This window comes from Stegostoma tigrinum, chromosome 10 (genome assembly GCF_030684315.1).
Source record: "Stegostoma tigrinum isolate sSteTig4 chromosome 10, sSteTig4.hap1, whole genome shotgun sequence".
NCBI lineage: Eukaryota > Metazoa > Chordata > Chondrichthyes > Orectolobiformes > Stegostomatidae > Stegostoma > Stegostoma tigrinum.
Genome location: NC_081363.1, coordinates 28,244,745 through 28,266,115, shown reverse-complemented (window position 1 = coordinate 28,266,115; position 21,371 = coordinate 28,244,745). Strand labels below are relative to the sequence as shown.

The window sequence follows — 21,371 nt, the reverse complement described above, 5'->3', positions numbered from 1 at the left end:
TGGAGCCTATAGAGGTGAGTGTAGGTGGAGGTGTAGGGAGGGGGGATAGGTCAGTCCGGGGATGACGGACAGGTCAAGGGGGCGGGATGAGGTTAGGAGGTAGGGAATGGGGGTGCAGCTTGAGGTGGGAGGGGGGGTTAGGAGAGAGGAAGAACAATTCGGGGAGGAGCTGGGTAGGTTTTGGGATGCAGTGGGGGGGGGGGGGGGATTTTGAAGCTTGTGAAATCCACGATCCTATTGGGGTGCAGGGTTCCTTAGCAGAATGAGTTGCTGTTCCTGCAACCTTCGGGTGGCATCATTGTGGCACTGCAGGAGGCCCAGGATGGACACGTCATCTAAGGAATGTGAGGGGGAGTTGAAGTCGTTCGCGACTGGGAGGTGCAGTTGTTTGTTGTGAACCGAGCGTAGGTGCTTTGCAAAGCGGTCCCCAAGCCTCCGCTTGGTTTCCCCAATGTAGAGGAAGGCACACCATGTACAGCGGATGCAATATATCACATTGGCAGGATGTGCAGGTGAACATCTGCTTGATGTGGAAAGTCACTTTAGGAAAGCCTGCTGTGTTCATCCAGCTCCACACTTTGCAGCACATTCGCATAACTCTTTCATATTATAAAACTATTTTGGAATTTTTTTCATTTACAATCATACTAAATATGTAGTACAGAAATATACAGTAATTCAGAGTATATAAAATATAACTTTAATGTTTTTTTCTCAATAATAAAAGATCCTACATAATCTATCTGATCCTTTTACAATGATTGCTTAATTCTGTTTAAAGTTGTACTTTTCTGGAAAATAACTACAACTTTATCATATTAAAGTTTAATTAAAATTAGTTTTACTTTTAAAAATATTAAAAATGATAAATTAGTATTTACAGTTTAATAGTACCATTACAAAATGGTCTTCCTACTACAGCTTTGCAGCTACACATTAAAACATTTTGATTTTAATACCATACCTGAAAATTGAATTTATAGAATACCCATCCTCACATCTCTAAACTGCCTTATTAACAGCCTCTACCACAACTTGTTGGATCATATCGAATAGCAATTTAAGGCAGTCTTTAAAAAGGGTACTTTTTAACAATTTGTTTCTCATCACAAATATTTAGTGGAAGAAAGACTGCTTTAAAACTATATCCATTTTGCCAACAGATTTAAGTTTGATAGTAAATGTTGGTCTAAAGCTCAATACTCATTTTCTAGTGAACTTACTGCTCTTTCAAAAATACAACATCAGATTCAAGTAATATCAAGCCTCAATTGCAAAATATTTTGCAGTCATGAACAAAGTTGACCCATTTAGAAAATGTCATTAAAAAGGAAAAACTGCCATTTAGCTTATGATTTTATCCATGTAAGTTACATAAAATATTACCAGCTCAGAGTACCAAAGATTCCTCAGCATCCTGTATTTCTTGACATTTAGTTTCTTACACACTTGTCAACTATTTAACACAGTTATAACCAGAGAGTAAAGTCACAACCAACCACACTTTGTTCAGTTATCTCCATATATAAATATTTCTTGTGCACCGAAGCAATTCATTGTTAACTAATCCTTTAAAGGAGCAAAAGGAATGTAGGTGTACATAAGTACTTGCAAATGATTACAGACAAAAAAAAAGTCACTGATAATTGATTTTATAAAGACTCAAGTCTGTCATTGATGAGTGGCACACTAAAATTAATTCTAGTGTTTGTGTAGAGTGCCTTAGAGGTAATCTTGGATGAGAACAGCAGTTTAACATAAAATGATACAGGTGTTAATATTTTATGTTTAATTCAATGCCACTTTGTTGAAAATATTTTTGAATCAATGGTTTTGACAAAGTAATCTCAGTTTTAAGACCATAATTTACAGAATGTATTTGATTCATTACTGTACAATTATGCAATATACATAACTTACACACTGCCAGGATTTTAGTAATACTGCTGACAGATAAAGAGACATGAAAAATTTCAAGTGCACTTTCCATACAAAGAATACTAAGTGGGTAGCATTGTCTTTCCATGTATGATAAAGAAGGTAACACAAGAAATTCATTTGATATTTTATATTTAAGATTTATATTTTAAAACTCCTCAGTCAATACATGAGCATCTGATTACAGCCTATTTACAGTATGTGGTCAAAAATGAACTGAAGGTGTTCACAGTAATCTGTCATGAAATACAGCAACTGCTTTGCATTGGTGCAAAACCCACCATATATACTATCAATGTGCTCAGTCAGCAACACTTAGGTTGTTTAAACAAAGGAGGTTACTGACTGGAATGCATCATTGCATTCAACACTTGGTACTTATGAAAAGTACAGTGGAGTCTTTAAGACAGTCTTAACTTGTTTTACTGGTCAACCTTTATAAAAAGGTTGTAATACATTTCTTTCAAGCCCTGCTCATCTGAAATATCTCATTTCTGCTTATCATATTTTATTTTAGCTTATTCCCCCCCACAAAAAAAAACAAACATTTCCATGGAGCATACACACATCAATTTTTGTGTTATTTAACACCTTCACTGGTGCATATCTAAGGTACAGCATCCATTGTATAGTAACCAATTCTAGTTAAGTGCAAATATCTTGTATCTGTACTTGAACCAAGTGGTGATTATTCAATATCACATGTTTCTTAATGAGGCAGTATTTTGTTTGGCCCACTTAGCCCTTTCTTCAAACTGAAAGAAATCAAATTTTGCTGTGTTTACTATCTAATTTGAAAGAAACAGCATTTGGTTAGATTCCATTCTGATATCCCAACACTTTTGCAGTAATGAACAAAAGGATCAAGGACAACCTGTGAAACTTAATGATCATTTAATGGCTATATGAAGTCTGGCGCGAGTTTTCTTTTTTAAAAAAGGTTAAGAACAGTGCAGGATGATGAGCATGTCTGAGCTGCAGTAAAATTAAAAACTACAAAAAAAGTTTTTTTGAAAAGAAGTTACATCCTCCCACACCTGGTGGGATAAAGACTGCTTTATCAATAGAGTGATGTAACATGGGGCAATATAACACTGGTAGTGAACAATCCAACTGGATCAATACAGTGCATTTTATGCCACAAAATATTATGGCTTATTTCCCTACTGGTTTATTAAGAATGCTGCAGTATGCATGGCATGGATGACCCCACGTATTAAATATACAGAATCCTAGCAATATTAGCCTTAAGTCGTGCCACACGACATGCACGAATTTCGTGCTCTCAATGTCTGATGCACTTTTAATTAAATTCTGTGCATGGTGTTAAGAAGGGTCCTCATTTCTATAGGAACCTTCAAGTTAAGTTTTCTATATGAAATATTTGCATGGTGTAAATGTGAAAACAATAAAAAGGTTATGTAGCTTATATTGCAAACAAACATCTTGTACAACCAACTTAGACATGGTTAGTTATTGGAGATTTCCTGCTTACTCAGGTTTGTATCCCATTAAAACAATTTATGTATCTTGAACAGATACTTTCTCTAATATACACTACTGCTGGTGCATATGCCAGGCATGCACTTTAATACAGTTCCATCAGTATAAAAAGGTATCAATTGCATCTTGATGCATATGGACACTAACCCTTACACAACCAGTGTGCTGTGTATAAGAGGTATTGTAACACCAAATAGGTTTCAAACCAAAGTAAAAATAAAACTTCCGCAGCTTGTAAGAAATAACTTCACCTTAAGTATAAATTAAAATGCAAAAGTCGTCTCAGGTTCAAGCAGGAGCACAGCCTTCGGTCTAAAATATATTTGCTTGTAGTCTGCCACCAATAAGTAGGGAACACTCGAATCAGGTATCCTGATATAGCTATCTTCTTTGGAGTTTCTGTACCACGCACATGGATGCTAGACTTTTTTTCTCTTTTTGAAGAGAGTTAGAACAATGAGCTCTCAAAACATCCAATAATTGTACATGTTTCGTGCGGACGCCCTTCTTTTTGACAAACCATTTCAACGTGAAGAGAAAAGTTATATACAATACTGTTACAGAACTGACTGTCGTTGATATGAAACAGATGCAAAATCTAGTAAGTAGCACAATACAGAAAACTGTTGCTCCACCTCTTACTACATAAATTATATCATGGGAACACTAGCACCAAACTTCTTCATTGAGGTGATGTCTCAGTTATCGCACCTTTCTTTATTTCAAGTGCCCTCAACTTTTTCCAAAGTTCTTCCCGCTCCTTTTCCTTTTTCTTTTCTCTGAAAAATATTTTAAAGAAAGTAGGACTATGTCATGAATCACAGTCTCCTCCTATAAGTTCTTACTTTTGACTGAAGCAAGTATTAGGAAAAAAAACATCATTGGAACACAACCTCTTAAAAGCACAGATTGCTTTTTGATCGTTCCTAGGTGTAATCCCTATTCGAATGCGGCAGTCATCATGGATGAAAATTGAGAGTTTTGATTTGTACAGCAGTGACGCTGCCACCATTCAGGAGATGCAATCAACAGACTGCCTCATCCCTTTAAACTGATCGTGATATCAGCAGCCAAAATTTATGAGCGAGAAATTAAAGGGTACCAAACCTCTTCATTTTCTCACTAATCTTTATAGTTCATGAGGTGGGTGGGGCGATATTGGGAGGAGAAAAAGGAAGTCATTTACATTAACTTACAATTGAAGAAAATTGCATTTTAATTCTTATTTTCAAGTTATTTTCTTAAGCAAGCATCCAATCATAAAAGTAAGAATATATTATAAATCCTATTATTCTGTGCATGTGCTTGCATGCGTCAATGGAAAACCGATATTTTCGAGCAAATCATTTTTGGTACATCTCAAGGTAAGCATTAAGGCGCAAAATCTATATAGGGACAGACTTTTGAAATATAGCAGTTGTAAGGAAAATCCCATGTTTGATATTTTTTAATTGATTAATGCCATATTAGAGACTGTTAAGATCTTACTTTTGGCGATCCGACTTGTAGGTTGCTGTGAGCTCATCAAATAATGGGCCGTTCATTTCCATAAAAGCCTTCAGTACATTGTAGACCAAAGCTACAATTGCCCTGCGAAAACAGACCAATGCTTAGAATGTGTGTTTTGACCAAGTTATCATGTACCAGAAACAAACATGCTGCAACTAAAAAGAGTCAGAAAAAAAACAATTTATGGTTACTTGAGCATTGAGAAAAAAAGGTGATAAACAAGTGATTTCTAAGAAAATAATATAACTAGCATGGAACCACAGAATCCCTACAGTGTGGGAGTGGGCCATTTGGCCCATCAAGTCCACACTGAGCCAAAGAGCATCCCCTCCCCCTAACCTACCCCTGAAACCCTCCATTTCCAATGATTAGTCCATCTAACCTGCACATCCCTGGAAATTTAGCATGGCCAATCAAACCTGCACATCTTTGGACCATGGGAGGAAACTCATGCAGACGCAGGGACAATGTGCAAACTTTCACACAAATAGTCGCCAAAGCCTGATCCCTGGCACTACAGTAGTATTCAGATTCTCTTCAGTGCAATTTGATCCACTATAAACAAAACCAAAAATACAATATCTAAGAAAACAACCTTAGGGTATGCATCAGCTCATTAGAGTAAATGTATTGTTGAAGATTATTAATACCAAATTTATTTATTACTAGATAAAAATGCTTGAAATGAAATGAAGGCAGGGAGGAAGTCAGCAAACTGATTTCTGAAATTACAAATGTCTACATATCATTCAACCAGAAGAGTCTTGAACACAGAAGGTTTACATTAAATGAAACATGTGCCATGATTATTCAAATGAGAACAGAAGTCAAAAATACTGGGCTTAATATTCCCAAATGGTGGGTGCCAATTTAGGAGACTTTTACGGAAGGCTTCTTTCCAGGAGCTCCAGTGCATTCTCACGCAATGTTAAGCTGTTCACCTAAACAAACACATACCATGTCCCTAAGGTGTTGCTCTTGCTTTATGCTGCATTCAGCAGTAACCAGGGCACTAACCACTGTTGGGACTTGCATATTTCCTGCTGCTGGTGTCAAAATTATGACCATAAAATACAGGAACAGAATTAGGCCATTCAGCCCACTGAGTCTGTCCTACCATTCAATTACGGCTGATAAGTTTCTCAACCTCACTGCCCTGCCTTTTCCCCATAAAACCTTACTATCTCAGTCTTAACTGCACTCAATGACTTGGCCTCCGCAGCACAATGAGATCCACAGATTCAACACCCTCTGGTTGAAGAAATTCCTCCTTATCTCAGCTCTAAAGAATTGTCCCTTCACTCCGAGGCTCTGCTCTCAGGTCCTTCTCCCTCCCCCTCCCACGCAAACAACTTTTCCAAGTCAACTCTATCCATGTCCCTCAGCATTCTGTAATTTTCAGTGAGACCCCCCTCATCTTTCAAAACTCCACTGAGTAAAGACCCAGAGTCTTCACCCACTCCTCAAAAGCAAGCTCTTCATCCCCAGGATCAGTCTTGTAAACCTTCTCCAGGCCTCTTCCATCCTTAGCTACAGGGCCCAAATCCCAGCTTTGCAGCAGTTCAAATACTGTAAGTCAGGAATAGCCCTTTACAGTTGTAGTACAAGGAAGGACTTTTGCAGAGATGGTTGACACAGGTACATGGACATCCTGATTTGCTGACAAAGATCGAGAGATTCTCACGGACAGGAAAGGCAAACTCCATCTTCGGGGTCTCCAAAGTTCATGGTACCAGACCCTGCAAGCATGTGTGAAATTGCTACTCTGTTCAGTGCTGTGTTCATGCTTCAAAGGCCATGCGCAGCAGTGCAAGAAAAATACTAATGGTCGGCTGCACTCTGCACAGGTAACCAATTTTTTTCTGCTACTCTCTCACTCAAACGCTGCTTCTGCACACATGCCCGCCAAGATTCATGGCCCATCACTTCTACCATTGTATGCATCTTCTTTCATCCATCCCATTCTCCTGGACTGCTAACTTCTCCTGTCATATACACTTTCTACTCACTGACCTGGACAGCTTTCATCCAACCATACCAATACTCAAAATCTGAGTTGGCCATTTTTATTTCACTTGATTCCCCCTGTGTCATCCCAAGAGAAAACAACCTATCATAGGGCTGAAAGCCAAAGGGCGTCCATCATTCATTGTTTCACGCCATAGGATGGCAGGATCCTTGAGCTCATAAGAGGGGATAGAAACTGCTCATGTCCTAGCAAGATTCACTGTAACTACACAGCTGCTCTTTACTGCCACTGTAACGACTGCAAAAATACACCCACATTTCTACTTCTTTTGTTACTCATTCTCTCGCTTCTGCATGCACCAGCAGCATCTGTATGGTCTCCACTCAGTACAGCAGATCCCACCCAGCTAACGCCAACTCCTCCAATTCAGGAAGAAATCACAGATCTCTGAGGAATCACCAGTAAGTTGTTTCCTGTATCCTCCATCAGCTCAGATACTGATACTTCAAATGGATGCTCTGCCTAGATTTAGGAATGAAAGCATATTTTATTGAGCATATCAGAGGCACGTCTCTATAGCTAGACAAGGGGGAAACAATGTAGTTTCCTGGAACTCAGAACTGGACACCTGGTATCTGTTCAGTCTCAAGCAGAAAAGTTTCCCATGGTGTCAGCCATTAATAACTGAAAATTCAAGCTGACACAGGAGCTGCAGGCACGTTTGTCAGAGACACTCGGGAAGTTAAATTGAAGCTTGGATGAATCATCCAATGAAAATCCGTACTAAGCTCACAACCAAGTACAAGCTTGAGCACTACTTGTCAAAATGAGCAATTGGAAACTTGAAATGTAGTTAGAAGGGAAGGTCCAAGCCAAGAAGGAAATAATATCAGCAGAGCCATTACTGAACTAGAGAAAATACACAGAAAAATGAAACTCCCCAAGTAAACCAAAATATCTTCATTTACAATGGGAAAATACATACGGATTCCAATGCTCTTTAGAGATTCTGTAAAGGCTGGGAAACATGATGGGCAAAATGACTGCAGAGTTCTCTTCTATGAGACTCATAATGTATTCATTGTTCCAGTAATAAAGCGCCCTTTCAGCAACCTTTAGGGAAGAAAACAATTAGATTTACAGCAATATTTAAAAATCATTGTACAGCTCTGAAGCAGAGAAAGCACTAGGATGATAAACATCTCTAGTACAGAGAGACGCCATCATTTGCTGCCAGCATGATGTGCTTTATGGTTTTCTATGTTATTAGCTCAACTAACATGCCACAAAGAGTCAGGGTCCTAATTAGGCAGATACCTGGAAGTTTATTAAGAACGAAGTATGCACACTAACAGGATACCTCATGTTTACATATACAATCTAGATTATGTGTTTACTTAATTACTGTTACATTGTGTACATGGTTGACTTCTTGACTGCTTGCTAATAGACCAACCAGCAACTGAGAATGCAGACAAACCAAGATGGAGATCTCTTATTCTTAAATGTCATATGTGGTGATATCAGCCAGCTGATCTAAAAAGGTATAGGAGATTGTGCAATAATACAACAAAGCACACTTTAAAACATTTGGTATTCATTCTAGTTACTGGGTGATCTCCTACACTTCAAATCAGCAAGTAGAACTTGCCCAAACAGATGAATGTTTTTTAAAAAAACTAATGAGACCAGTATTGTCTTGACTATAGACATTTATTAGCACACACTACCTACAGAGCTGACTCATGACCTCATCAAGCTGGCATTAGGTATATTTCAGCTCAATCTAATCTACTGAATATGGACGTGGGGAAGTGGCGGGCTGGCTGGCTGGCTGGCTGATCAGCTTTTCAAGCATGGGTTCATCAGTGCTAAGCTTTTAGAGTTATGTTCCCAACTTGGAATTTCAGTTTATAAGCATCTAATAAAGCCAGTAGTTCAAATAAATGCTGTAATTTGTTGGGAAATCAAATCGAGTCAAAACAAAAAAAACTTTAGTCAAACTAACACCTTTCATTTATGCTGATAGGCCATGGTGGATATCACAGACTAGAAATAATGGGATGTAAATATGCCATGCCCAAACATCTGTTGGATTTTTTTTGTAAAGAAGATTGAAACTTTAGAGTCAGTTTGGCATATCTAGGTATGGGTACTCAGGGGCACAGTTCATTTTTTTTTAAAAAGTGTCAATCTCTTCTCAAGAATGCCAACATCCTAATAAAACATGAAAATTAGTTCAACCATGCCAAGCCAGAAGTATCGTTAACCAACATTTAGATTTTATTCTAATCTACTTAACAAGTGAATTATTCAATATTTTTAAATTTAATACATACATAGGAATTTAATCCACTAATTAAAATAATTCCACTAATTTATTAATCTTGTATAATTTCATAAATTAAATAAATTAATGAATTCAATCATGTTGCATTATTTAACACGATTGAATTAGCATCACTACTAAAATACTCATTGTTAAGTAACTCAATTGCTCATTATAATGTAGACAACACACCAACTATTTCTATTCAGTTTTCTGTACCCTTTAAATTTAAAGTGAGAACTGTAGTTAATTAATAGTTAGTTAGCTATTTATGGGCTGACTTCTGGGATGATTTGACAAAACACTTCTCTTCATTGACTCAACAGTTCGCAAGTAACACCAACGAGAATTGGTGCACACAAGTTAAATTTCAACCTGGGCTAGGGATGTTAAATCAGTTTTGCAAGCCAATTTAAATTTGATTGATACCCAGACCTAAAATGCAGATTATTTCTTTAGGGAAGTGTCGAGGTGCAGGGCTTAAGGATTTATCTGATTCTATGTCAAGGTGCTAAACTCAATGTTCTTGCACCAGGGAAGGGACCCAAGTTCAGACAAAAAGGAAAATCTGCCTTGTGCTAACCCAAAATTCTATTGCAGTATGAAGACAAGAATATGATGTTGAGATTAATGTAGACATCATTTCTTATTAAAGTTCATTTTTGAAAAAAATTAATTTTATACAGATATTTAACAAGCTCTTCATTTTCCTGCAGCTCATGTGCTGCAGAATAGCCAAATTAAATGACAGGTGGAGAGGAAGGCTGCAGAGTTGAGCAGGTACATGGTGATAGAGGGAATAATTTAATTAAACAGAGAGAATGCTAATATCTCAATTTAATCTGTCAGCTGATCATCCAACTCAGTACCCTGCTCCCAATGTACAAACATAGCATATAGTTAAATGGTTGTATGTTGGTATTGAAGAGTCTAGTTCACAGTACTGATCTGTTTTACAAGGTTACTAGAGGCAGTTCAAGAAGACTTAGCAAAAACTCCAGAGGCTAATTTTGGGAATAAGTGTTTCTAGTGTTGGGCTTCTCTTGGCAGTGATCAGAAATTTAGTGGCATGATATTGCTGTTCTTTCTCTCAATTATGATTTTTATTTAAAACTTTATCTAAAAAGAATGCTGACAAATTTTCAATAAACAATGCCACATTTTAGTAGGAAAGGAGGTCAAGCTACAGGCTACAATTTGTTTTAAACAACTTAAACATCAGGGCAGGAAAAAAAAATCAAAGTTTCTTACGATACAATTTTGAAGGGGTAAATACTATTTTAAAAAGATGTAGCAGATTTAACCCACTAATGCTCAACTTTTCTTCCAAAAATTTGAGAAATGTTAAATATCTAATATGTACGGAAAGAAAGCAAAAAAGGTATTTATGTTCATTTATTGCCAAACACCCCTACTCAACAAATTAATAGGTTACACTAGAAGACTGAATGTATTTTTGTATCTACAGAAAATAATTGATGTTAAAATCCCAGAACTGTGTTGTGCTAACAGCAATACTGCTTCCAGCTATGGCACAAGTAGTAACTTCTAACCTGGAAATGAGGGCTGGAAACACATCTGGAGATTTGTTTGAAGAGTGGGTCCTGGATTTTTACAAATTGGGCAGGTTCAATAACATCCAAGATTTCTTCCAACTCTCCAAGGAACATAACCTAGTATGAAATAAAGCAACATCAATAAGTCATTCATTTTCAGAACAAAATATTTTTACTCACTATGATTTTCTCAATGCAAGTCACTTAACTTTGTGGATTTATAATTCAACATAACAATACTTCCGTAAATTCTGTATACTTGAATCCATTTCTTAAGTTTATCTTTCCTATGCATCTCTGCTGAAAATATCCACTAATCAAAAGGTAGCACTCTACAAATCCCATTAACACTCCGCTACCCCACCCAGGTGGCTTAACTTCCAGTGTGTGATGTTGACAAATTGTTTAATTATGTGGGGCCTAAACATCCCCTTATTGAACATTCACTTCTCTCAGTTCTAGCAGTGGTTGACATTTCCCCAGTTGGACCCAGGAGTAAAGCAATGCAATGAAGTACCATGGTACCCTTACTATTATAGACAGACAATGATCTACTAGTTCAGCACAAGCCAGAAGTGAAACTCAATTTGATCTGAAAAGCTCCATTCCATGCTTAAAAAAAACTGAGATGTTGGGGACTACAGCACATCATTTTATTTAGCACCTCTTTGAATTACTCCAAAATATCACTATTTCTTTTAAAATGCCAATAATGCTGACACACACTGTTTCTAATTTCAGGAATAACATTCTAAACAGACTACCAAAACAAAGATTTTTGTTTGCTAATCCAGAATCATAAATTTTACTAAGCTCTCAACACTAAAGTGTCTCTTTAGTCAATCTTCACTTTGTCACATTGGTGACAATGTGACGAGTTTTATTAATGTAAAAGGCTAGGTATTAACAAAAATATGTACAAAATTAAAAAACAATCCCATCCTAATATATTTATTGCCATTTAAAGGCTATTCCTTAATAAAACTTTGGATTTTATTGAAAGAAATCATACTAATCTACAAACTGCATTTCATTCTATGGTGGAAGCAATTAGGATCATTTTTTAATGATGTGTCATAGAACATAGAATATAGAATATACAGCAGAGTACAGGCCTTTCGACTCACAATGTTGTGCCGACTCTATTATCCCAGTGTCATTGAGCTCTCTAATGAACTCTTAAAATATCACATTTTAAAATTATTGCATTGTTTGGAAACCTGTGATAAAAGAAGTGCAACTCAAGAAAACTGGGGGTAAAAATTAAGGACATAGCACCCTATGATGTGTCTTGGCATCTTTAAAATATTGCTTCTACTAAATTTAAATTGAAACTGCTTTTCAAAATAATGAATGGAATTTTCAACTTTGACAGAAGCAGGAAATGAGTAGTAGTGAATTAGCCACCCAACTCAAAAGAAGTCAATGGAAAGAGAATTGCACAGGGTTATTACAGGTGGTCGAATCCATATTACCCATCTTGACATTGGAGTTGTGAGTTCCAAAATAAATCTTCATCAAGTCAGTGCCAATTATAAATTGGGTCTTAAAGAATAATTTATGCCCAAGTAAAAGTTGAGTGTATGCATTTTATTTGCCGGCACTGTATTCACACAGATTATCAATAGACCAAGAGTTTAAATACAGTCACTCAAAAACCTACGTTCTCAAACACAAACTTGGTCAAGCAAATAAGGATTTGATAGGTTTACAGATGATTTCTTCAATAGTCCTATATGGTTAAATTTAGAAAATTCTACTGCTCATGATGCAGAAAAGAAGAGTAATAAGCAGTCTTACTACTTCACCAGGATCACTATTTTGTCAAAGTCTTGGGGTGCTGCTGTGACCCGAATAAGCAGGAATGCCTGTCCCCATATTCTGACTTGGAAACCTGGAATATGATTGGTTCAGTGTCAGAGATGACTGGCTGTCAATCATACCTGACACACAGAACATAGATGATCTCACCGTGCAATGGGGAAGTGGGAACAGATGGAAATTGTGACACCAGGACATGTTTTTATTTCAGAAAAACAATTTTAAAAGGCACAAGCCTGTGAAATGGAATGAAGTTTGAAACAAAAGTGAAAGTTTCTTTGAAGCAAAGCTTATAGTTCACTGAAAATGAAACTTGACAATCAAAAAATTTGCAAACAAAAATGAACATTTTACACATTAAAGATGAAAATTGGTCATAGCATACCAGAGTCTGTCGGGCTGCACATTTAAATTATTACATTGAAATCTGAATTTCTCATGCTAGCTATTCTCCCACTTCCAGTTGAAATTTCATGTCATATCAGTTAACATACTAACTAATGTCCAACTGCTAAACAAATGTGGTCAATACTTATTCACCTGTATGAACCAATCATATGCTGCAGCCTGCTCTAAGACATGCATTTCAATTAATCAATCATGGAATAATGGAAATCATAGCCACATTATTGGTTGCTTTGATCAGTTAAACTATTCTGAGTGTACTTCAACAATGGTGGTTGCCAAGAGGAAAGAACAGAAGTCAGAGTTACAATCCCCCAACAATGGTATTAGGAAGAAATTGGAAAGGGTATTACTGGTGAGATAATATTTAACAAGAGGACCATCTGAAGAGTTGTAGAATATGATGGGGGGAGTACTGGGTAGGAGGTTTGTGCTCAAAGTTGATAAGGCACCAGGTTCAGTTGAGATGCATCCAGGGATACTGATATGAGAGAGCGTGGAAATTGTGGAGGCATTGGCCATAATTTTCCAGTCCTCTTCAGACTTCAGCCTGTGTCAAAAGACTGGAGAATTTCAACATGGGTGCCACATTTACAAAAGGGTGAAAAGGTAAATCCACCATCTACAGCTTGGTCAGTTTAACCTCAGTGCTATGTAAAAGTTTTGGAATTGAGAATCTGGGACAAAGGTAATAGCTAAATGGAGATTAATTAAGGAAAGGCAGTACAGACATGTTACTGCAAAATAGCAAGGCTAACTTCCAATTTTTTTTTTAAACAGAATATGCTGGTGAGAGCATCACAAGTGATGTGATTCTATATGGGAGTTCCGAGTGAGTGAAGTTTGAGCTCATGGATTAAAAAAGACACAGTGGCAATATAAAAATTGGCTGAGTAACAGGAAACAAATTAGCATGATGAACAGCTTTTTACAACTGGAGGAGAATGTATAGTGGAGCACTCCAGGGGCTGATTATTAGGACCCTGCTCCGCTTTATGAAGATGTATACACAAATTTAAAGTGATCTAAATCTTAAACATAAAATATTAAAATTTGCTGATGATATCAAACTTGGAAGCATGGCAAATTGAGGATGGGATAGTGTAGAGCTTTAAAAGGCCAAGGGTTGATGGAGTGCATGTACACATGGCAAAGATATTTAACATGATACTTAAGATGTATGAAGTAATTTATTGTGGGAGAAATGACATTGGGAGATAAAATAAAAGAAAGGTTACATTTCAAAAAAAGAGGATGTAAGAACAGAGGGACCTGGATGTTGCCGTGCTAAATTCACTGAAGATGGCAGGACAGGCTGAGAAAACTGTTAATAAAGAACAAGGTATCCTTGGTTTAGAAAGAGTGGCAGGTAGAAAAACAAAGAAATTGTTTTATATAGGCTAAGTACACTAGTTTGTTATCAACTAGAACATTTCATCCATTTATGGATTTGACACTTCAGTAAGGATGCAGAGGTATTATAGCGAATGGTGAAGACTAGCTCAATCAATGGGATTAGTTGAAAAGAAACAGTGTAGTGCTTGGGGTGTGGGGACGAGCAAGAGGAAGGAGGAAGGCGGGGTGGGAAAGAAGAGAGGCGAGAAAATGATACTTGATGATTTGTTTCTTAACATTATCTGCATTGGCAATGGGTTAAATAACTTCTGTGTTGCAACCATTCCAAGATTTCTTGCTTCCAACTGATTCTTTCATTCTTATAGAAGCCAGTTAACTATTTTCACAATTTTAAAATAATTCTACAAAATTCAGTATTATGTCAAATAGCAGCATTCAATCTACTTAGGAAGCCTGCATCTTAGTATGCTCACAACAGATCTGCACAGAATGTACAAGAAATTAATTGTTTCAGGGTATTTCAGATCTTTAATTTTCTTTTGTAATTATGGAATTGTAAGTACTTCCTTGTGACATCATAACAAATATTTAGGAATGCTTTTATATTAGATCTTTCAGTCAATATGCTAATCAACGTAAAACAAAAAAGCAGATTTTTAAAACTTTCCAATAAATTATTTCAAAGTGAGAACTTAAATTTTTTTGAATGATAGTAGCTTCAGCAGCAGGGAAAATGTCTAATAGAAACATAATTCTGACGATAATCAGTGCAGTCAAGTGCTCATGAGTGCTATGGAAGCAACTGGAGTGATTTAACAGTGAACTGCTTTTAGTTTTGTCATTAAAATTTTCCATCATTTATCATATCAGCGCACACCTTCCTTTCCACATATTTAGAGAAGTGTAGGTTCCAACTGTTTGCTTACCTCTTTTTGACTGCAGGTTTTTGGCCAAAACTTTAGTAAACCCCTGACGACCTGAAGCACACAGGACAAATATTTTAAGATCGACCAGATTTAGCATTGTTTTAAAACAGAGTATTCATTGGGAATTACTGGTGAAACATACCGATTCAGTTAATGTTGGATCTTTTTCTAGAAACTGTACTATGCAATACGCCAACTGTTGAAAAAAGTAAACTGACTGTTAGTGAGTTAAAAGAACAGTTTCCTTCAAAACAAAAGTGACTATCATATCCACACCAAAAAGGTTCAACAACTTTGTACAATATGCATAGAAATATACAAAAATCAATCAAGACAGCAGAAATTGCCGTAGATTACAATGAGGTTTACCCCGAAATATCTACCCATCCTTGAGATTACAAAGGTGGAAGACTGGATATCAAAAAGAAATATTAAATTTAATTCTGTGATAATGGGAACTGCAGATGCTGGAGAATCCGAGATAATAAAATGTGAGGCTGGATGAACACAGCAGGCCCAGCAGCATCTCAGGAGCACAAAAGTTGACGTTTCGGGCCTAGACCCTTCATCACAGAGGGGGATGGGGTAAGGGTTCTGGAATAAATAGGGAGAGGGGGGAAGGCGGACCGAAGATGGAGAGAAAAGAAGATAGGTGGAGAGGAGAGTATAGTGGGGAGGTTGGGAGAGGATAGGTCAGTCCAGGGAAGATGGACAGATCAAGGAGGTGGGATGGGGTTAGTAGGTAGGATGATGGAGGTGTGGCTTGGGGTGGGAGGAAGGGATGGGAGAGAGGAAGAACAGGTTAGGGAGGCAGAGACAGGCTGGACTGGTTTTGGGATGCAGTGGGGGAAGGGGAGATTTTGAAGCTGCTGAAGTCCACATTGATACCATTGGGCTGCAGGGTTCCCAAGCGGAATATGAGTTGCTGTTCCTGCAACCTTCGGGTGGCATCATTGTGGCACTGCAGGAGGCCCAGGATGGACATGTCATCTAAAGAATGGGAGGGGAAGTGGAAATGGTTCGCAACTGGGAGGTGCAGTTGTTTATTGCAAACCGAGCAGAGGTGTTCTGCAAAGCGGTCCCCAAGCCTCCGCTTGGTTTCCTCAATGTAGAGGAAGGCATGCGAACCGAGCGGAGGAGTGGCTTCCTCTACATTGGGGAAACCAAGCGGAGGCTTGGGGACCGCTTTGCAGAACACCTCTGCTCGGTTCGCAATAAACAACTGCACCTCCCACTCGCAAACCATTTTAATTCCCCCGCCCATTCTTTAGATGACATATCCATCCTGGGCCTCCTGCAGTGCCACAATGATGCCACCTGAAGATTGCAGGAACAGCAACTCATATTCCGCTTGGGAACCCTGCAGCTCAATGGTATCAATGTGGACTTCACCAGCTTCAAAATCTCCCCTTCCCCCACCGCATCCCAAAACCAGCCCAGTTTGTCCCCTCCCCCCACTGCACCACACAACCAGCCCAGCTCATCCCCTCCATCCACTGCATCCCAAAACCAGTCCAGCCTGTCTGCCTCCCTAACCTGTTCTTCCTCTCACCCATCCCTTCCTCCCACCCCAAGCCGTACCTCCATTTCCTATCTACTAACCTCATCCCACCTCCTTGACCTGTCAGTCTTCCCTGGACTGACCTATCCCCTCCCCACCTATACTCTCCTCTCCACCTATCTTCTTTTCTCTCCATCTTCGGTCCACCTCCCCCTCTCTCCCTATTTATTCCAGAACCCTTACCCCATCCCCCTCTCTGATAAAGGGTATAGGCCCGAAACGTCAGCTTTTGCGCTCCTGAGATGCTGCTGGGCCTGCTGTGTTCATCCAGCCTCTCATTTTATTATATTAAATTTAATTCTGATAGTTCTTCTGCAAGTTGTTGTCCTCGAGTACTGCAGTGTTGTTTCTTACGACCTTCTTACAGTTCAACCACCTACAGCTGTTATAATGGCAACAATGCAATTTTCCCATTACAACAAATAGAATACTTTCCAAGAACAACCTCGGGAAAATTCCTCAACAACAAAAAATATGCTTCATTTCCTTCCATCTGGTCTCGCCAACTGAGAGATTCTAATCATAACTATGCTTGTAAATGGCAATATTGTAGCAGCTAAAATCCAAAATTTATATCATTTTCGTAACTTTAATTAACCAAGTGAAACAAAATGCAAAAAAAACCAGAGATCATTAATATTTTATCTTCTTTCTTTGCAGCCAGTACAATATACACATTTGAGATATGCTGGAGCACAAAACTTTGAAAACTTCCGTCAAAATTGTCAGTATGAGTTGTGATTTCAGCAATGCTTTTGTAATTAAACAGTGACAATACATAAAAACTAAATTGGATTAAGCTGAATTAGTGACAAGTCTCAATACACTAATACTTCCTTATAATTAGCTAACAAAAGGACTAACAAAATCATATCACATTGGAAATCTTTATGAATGCAACTATTGGCATAACACTTATTGAGAAATGGTCACCAGCCACACCATTAGGCAGACATCTTCAGCCCACACATAACAGCCAGTCATGGACTCTTCACATTTACTTCTAATGTCCCAAAGAAAAGTACTAGATCAATAGAAAGCACGGAAGAATTGTTTCAACCACAAGACGAGCTTTCTTGTCTGTGATCTCCTTCTCTATTTCTTAGGCTTCTTTTTTTAAAAAAGGCATTCATTGTGGATATCAAGTATCCTCAAACATCTTCAAAAATGAGAGGGTGAATCATTCCATTTGGTGGCTTGATATGCAATTACAGCATACCGTGAAGAGTTAAGCTCACAGTTGTGAATTTAGATTCACAAAAGCTAGTACATTTCTTTTCCAAAGGAACAGTAGATAACAAAATGGATTTTTAGGACATACCTTGAATTAAGACGATGGGGCGTGAATGAGCTGCCAGAAGAAGTGGAGGCGGCTAGTAAAATTACAACATTCAGAAGGTGTCTGGATGGGTACATGAATAGTAAGGGATGACAGGGATATGGGCTAAATGCTGGCAAATGGGACGAGATTCATTCAGGATATCTGTTCAGCACTGAAAAGTTGGACCGAAAGATCTGTTTCCGTGCTGTACACCTCTATGACTGCATTTAATTTCCCAAGCTAAACAGACAAGAATCATTACAGAAGTTTTGAATTGTTTTTTATGTTGTGTTTTTGGAATTTGATATAAAGACCATTAGCCACTGAATTACTTATTCAGTAAAACAACTACTATTGTAGTTTCCTTTCTCCTCCAAAGATTTTGAATGCATCATCAATTCTCAAATCTGTACCCATCTTCCTGTAAATTAAAGTTTGAATCCAAACAATCAGGTTTTTGTCCCTGGCATAGCACTGAAACAGCCCTCACTGAATTCACAAATAAACAAACAGTGAGAGAAGCCATGGTTATCTAACACACTCACTTTCTGAAAGTACTAACTTTCAACACAGTTGAACACAAAATACAGTCATGGAACATATGGGGATCCTATTCTTTCTTTTTAATTATTAAACAAATCTGTTTTGAAGCCATTAAATCCAATAACAGACCTCATGATAGAGTCAGAACACCTGACTGTTCTTCCCTACCGTGTTTGTTTAATCGAATAATGCACCTCCTAGTTCTGACAAACACTTCATTTCAGAACAGTAGATTTGTTGTACTTCATAATCTCAAACTATTTCAGTCACATGCTTGAAAAACTTAAATAATCATTGAAATTGCTGCTCTTAAATATTATTTACATTTATATTTCATTGCCTTTTTTGTGCTGTACTAGATTATTTTTTCCTTACAAGGATGTAAGTTCACCAATTGCTGGAACCATTTTGAATAATATTGTCGTCAAAAATGATAACTCATATGCATTCCTAGGTATTAAATAACGCACAAATGCAATTACACAGAATTCGCCTTTAATAGAGGTTTCTTTAATTACAATAAATTAACTCATTTCTCTAATCATTTTACCCCTGCATCCTCATTCCAATATCCCAGCCAAAGTTAATCCTTCTGGAATGAATTGAAGATCTAGTTTCACCAGTTTCTAGGTTCATTTCTCTTTCCATTTTATCGATGACTACTAGCAAATTTAAGTCATGTACTTTAACATGTATCAAATGCTGTCAGATATAGTGTTGTGTTTGTTTTTGGCTTCTTTACATCGACTGAATACTTAACTGCCCATCATACCTCAACTTTTTGACTGGATTACCATTCTACCTAAGTTTATACTGTATGTGAAAAGTAAACATCATTGAAAATATTTCAGTGCTCAAGAGTAGCATACTGCATTATGAACAAATATGCGTGACATTCAAAACGTTATACAAGTAACACTGGTAGTGAAGATGAAGGTAGTGAGAATAATTCCAAAATGTCATGAATTACCCTGAATTTTTTTTAAGAAAGCAGTCCAGGATTGGATCAAAGTTGCACAGTTTTCAAATTTAATTAATTTGAGCCAAACAATATAAATCAACTTTTAAAAAAATAACTTTGCCACCACAGACTGACGATCACACAAGCCATTGTAAGATGAAACTTAAGTAAATTAAAAAGACGCCTATCGTGCTTTTTTAAAAACTTAAAGCAAAGGTTATGGCTTCTGAATCAGAACTCCATACAAGTTTTTTTAATCTTGCATTAAATATCAGGCTCTTTCAGTATTAACCCTAATCCACAAGTGTTGCAAATGTTTACTTTTATAAGACAGCCACTTGTTTTTAAGCAGTAAAAAAACCCAAGATTCACAATTATGTACAAAAGAAAAATAGATCTTTTTCTCTCATCATATGCTTACAACTTCCAAACTAGCGCCACACAAAGTGTAAAATCCTGAAAATTGCCCAGAAATAATGCTGTCTCACAACCCTTATACTGATCCGGCCAGATGAATGCCAACTCCATACAATACACAACAATAGTCACTCTTCATGAAGCCAGACCAACATTAAACAGGTGCTTTGGTTGCTTTTTTCTGCTAGCATTAATGCAAATATGAAATATTAACATGTCCTGTTCCTTAAAACAGAACACAAATTGCAACCAGATCTGACATTATGTTTCAATAACTTGCACTCTCCACTGAAAAGACAACAAAGGTCACTATGGCATAGCTTAACCAATCATACAAATACAGCAATATACCAAAAAAATGTTGATATTTTTAGAAAGTATTTCTCAATGTGATTTCTGCTTCATTACTAAAGCAGATCACCTTTGTCAATCACTGTTTGAGAGAGCTTGCAGTGCACAAATTACCTATGTTTCCTAGATTAAATCAAATTTTACTCAACAGTATTCATAGCAACTTCTCAGAATGCTTGAAAGAGCCCTGTTTCTCTAACTTCATAAGAAAATAGTTAATTTGAAAACTGAGCAAAGCATACCAGAATAGTGTTTAAAAACACTTGCCATATCCAAAATTGAAGCTGCTCAAGAGAGTTATGTGGGTCAGCTTTTTGAAATTGCACCACCAACCACAAGTGAAGATTAACTCCGTACAGAAATATTGTCAACCAACACCCCAACTTGCCTTTTATATGAAACAGGCAAGACACAATGGAAAAACTGATCAGTCATGTTCTCAGTTTACATTCAAGATGAGTACACCAAATAAATTTAAACAGAGTGTTGGAGAAATCAACAAATAACACGAGTGCTAGCCAAAAACATAACCGGATCAGAGTTTAAGTATTACAAATTTGCAAGGAAGGACTCAGCTTTGTCATTGAATAAAAAGGTTGTGTGGAACTCAAGAATCATGGCACCATTTCCCATAGCAGCATCTATTCTGGGGTGCTATAAACTTTTTCCATGGCATTTTGTTGTCAAAAAGAATACTATTTGACTTCACAAATTATTTTTCGAAATAAATTCCAGGCCACATATTTTTAAAAAACCATTTGACCACGGAATACAAAAGATAAGTGTTGAGCATGTTTGTGACTGGAAAATTCACAATAGAACTTGTTTAGTTGCAAATGACCAGAGGATAAGTTGGAGTCGAATAGGACTGGATGAATTTAAAGTACAATGCTACTGAAGATTGC

At 37.3% G+C, this 21,371-nt stretch overlaps 1 protein-coding gene across 1 annotated transcript in view; it reads right to left on the bottom strand.

Annotated features, from left to right (window-relative positions):
* Positions 1-2,053: 2,053 nt before the first annotated feature.
* The window catches only part of ppp2r5eb (protein phosphatase 2, regulatory subunit B', epsilon isoform b), a 93,543-nt gene continuing 74,225 nt past the window's right edge, over positions 2,054-21,371 (bottom strand). Inside the window, exons 8-13 of the mRNA XM_048537752.2 lie at positions 15,455-15,508; positions 15,313-15,363; positions 10,802-10,921; positions 7,905-8,032; positions 4,930-5,031; positions 2,054-4,220 (exon numbers count right to left, since the gene is read on the bottom strand). Coding sequence (XP_048393709.1) covers positions 4,124-4,220; positions 4,930-5,031; positions 7,905-8,032; positions 10,802-10,921; positions 15,313-15,363; positions 15,455-15,508 — 552 coding nt within the window. The 3' untranslated portion in view covers positions 2,054-4,123. The remainder of the gene's footprint in view (positions 4,221-4,929; positions 5,032-7,904; positions 8,033-10,801; positions 10,922-15,312; positions 15,364-15,454; positions 15,509-21,371) is intronic.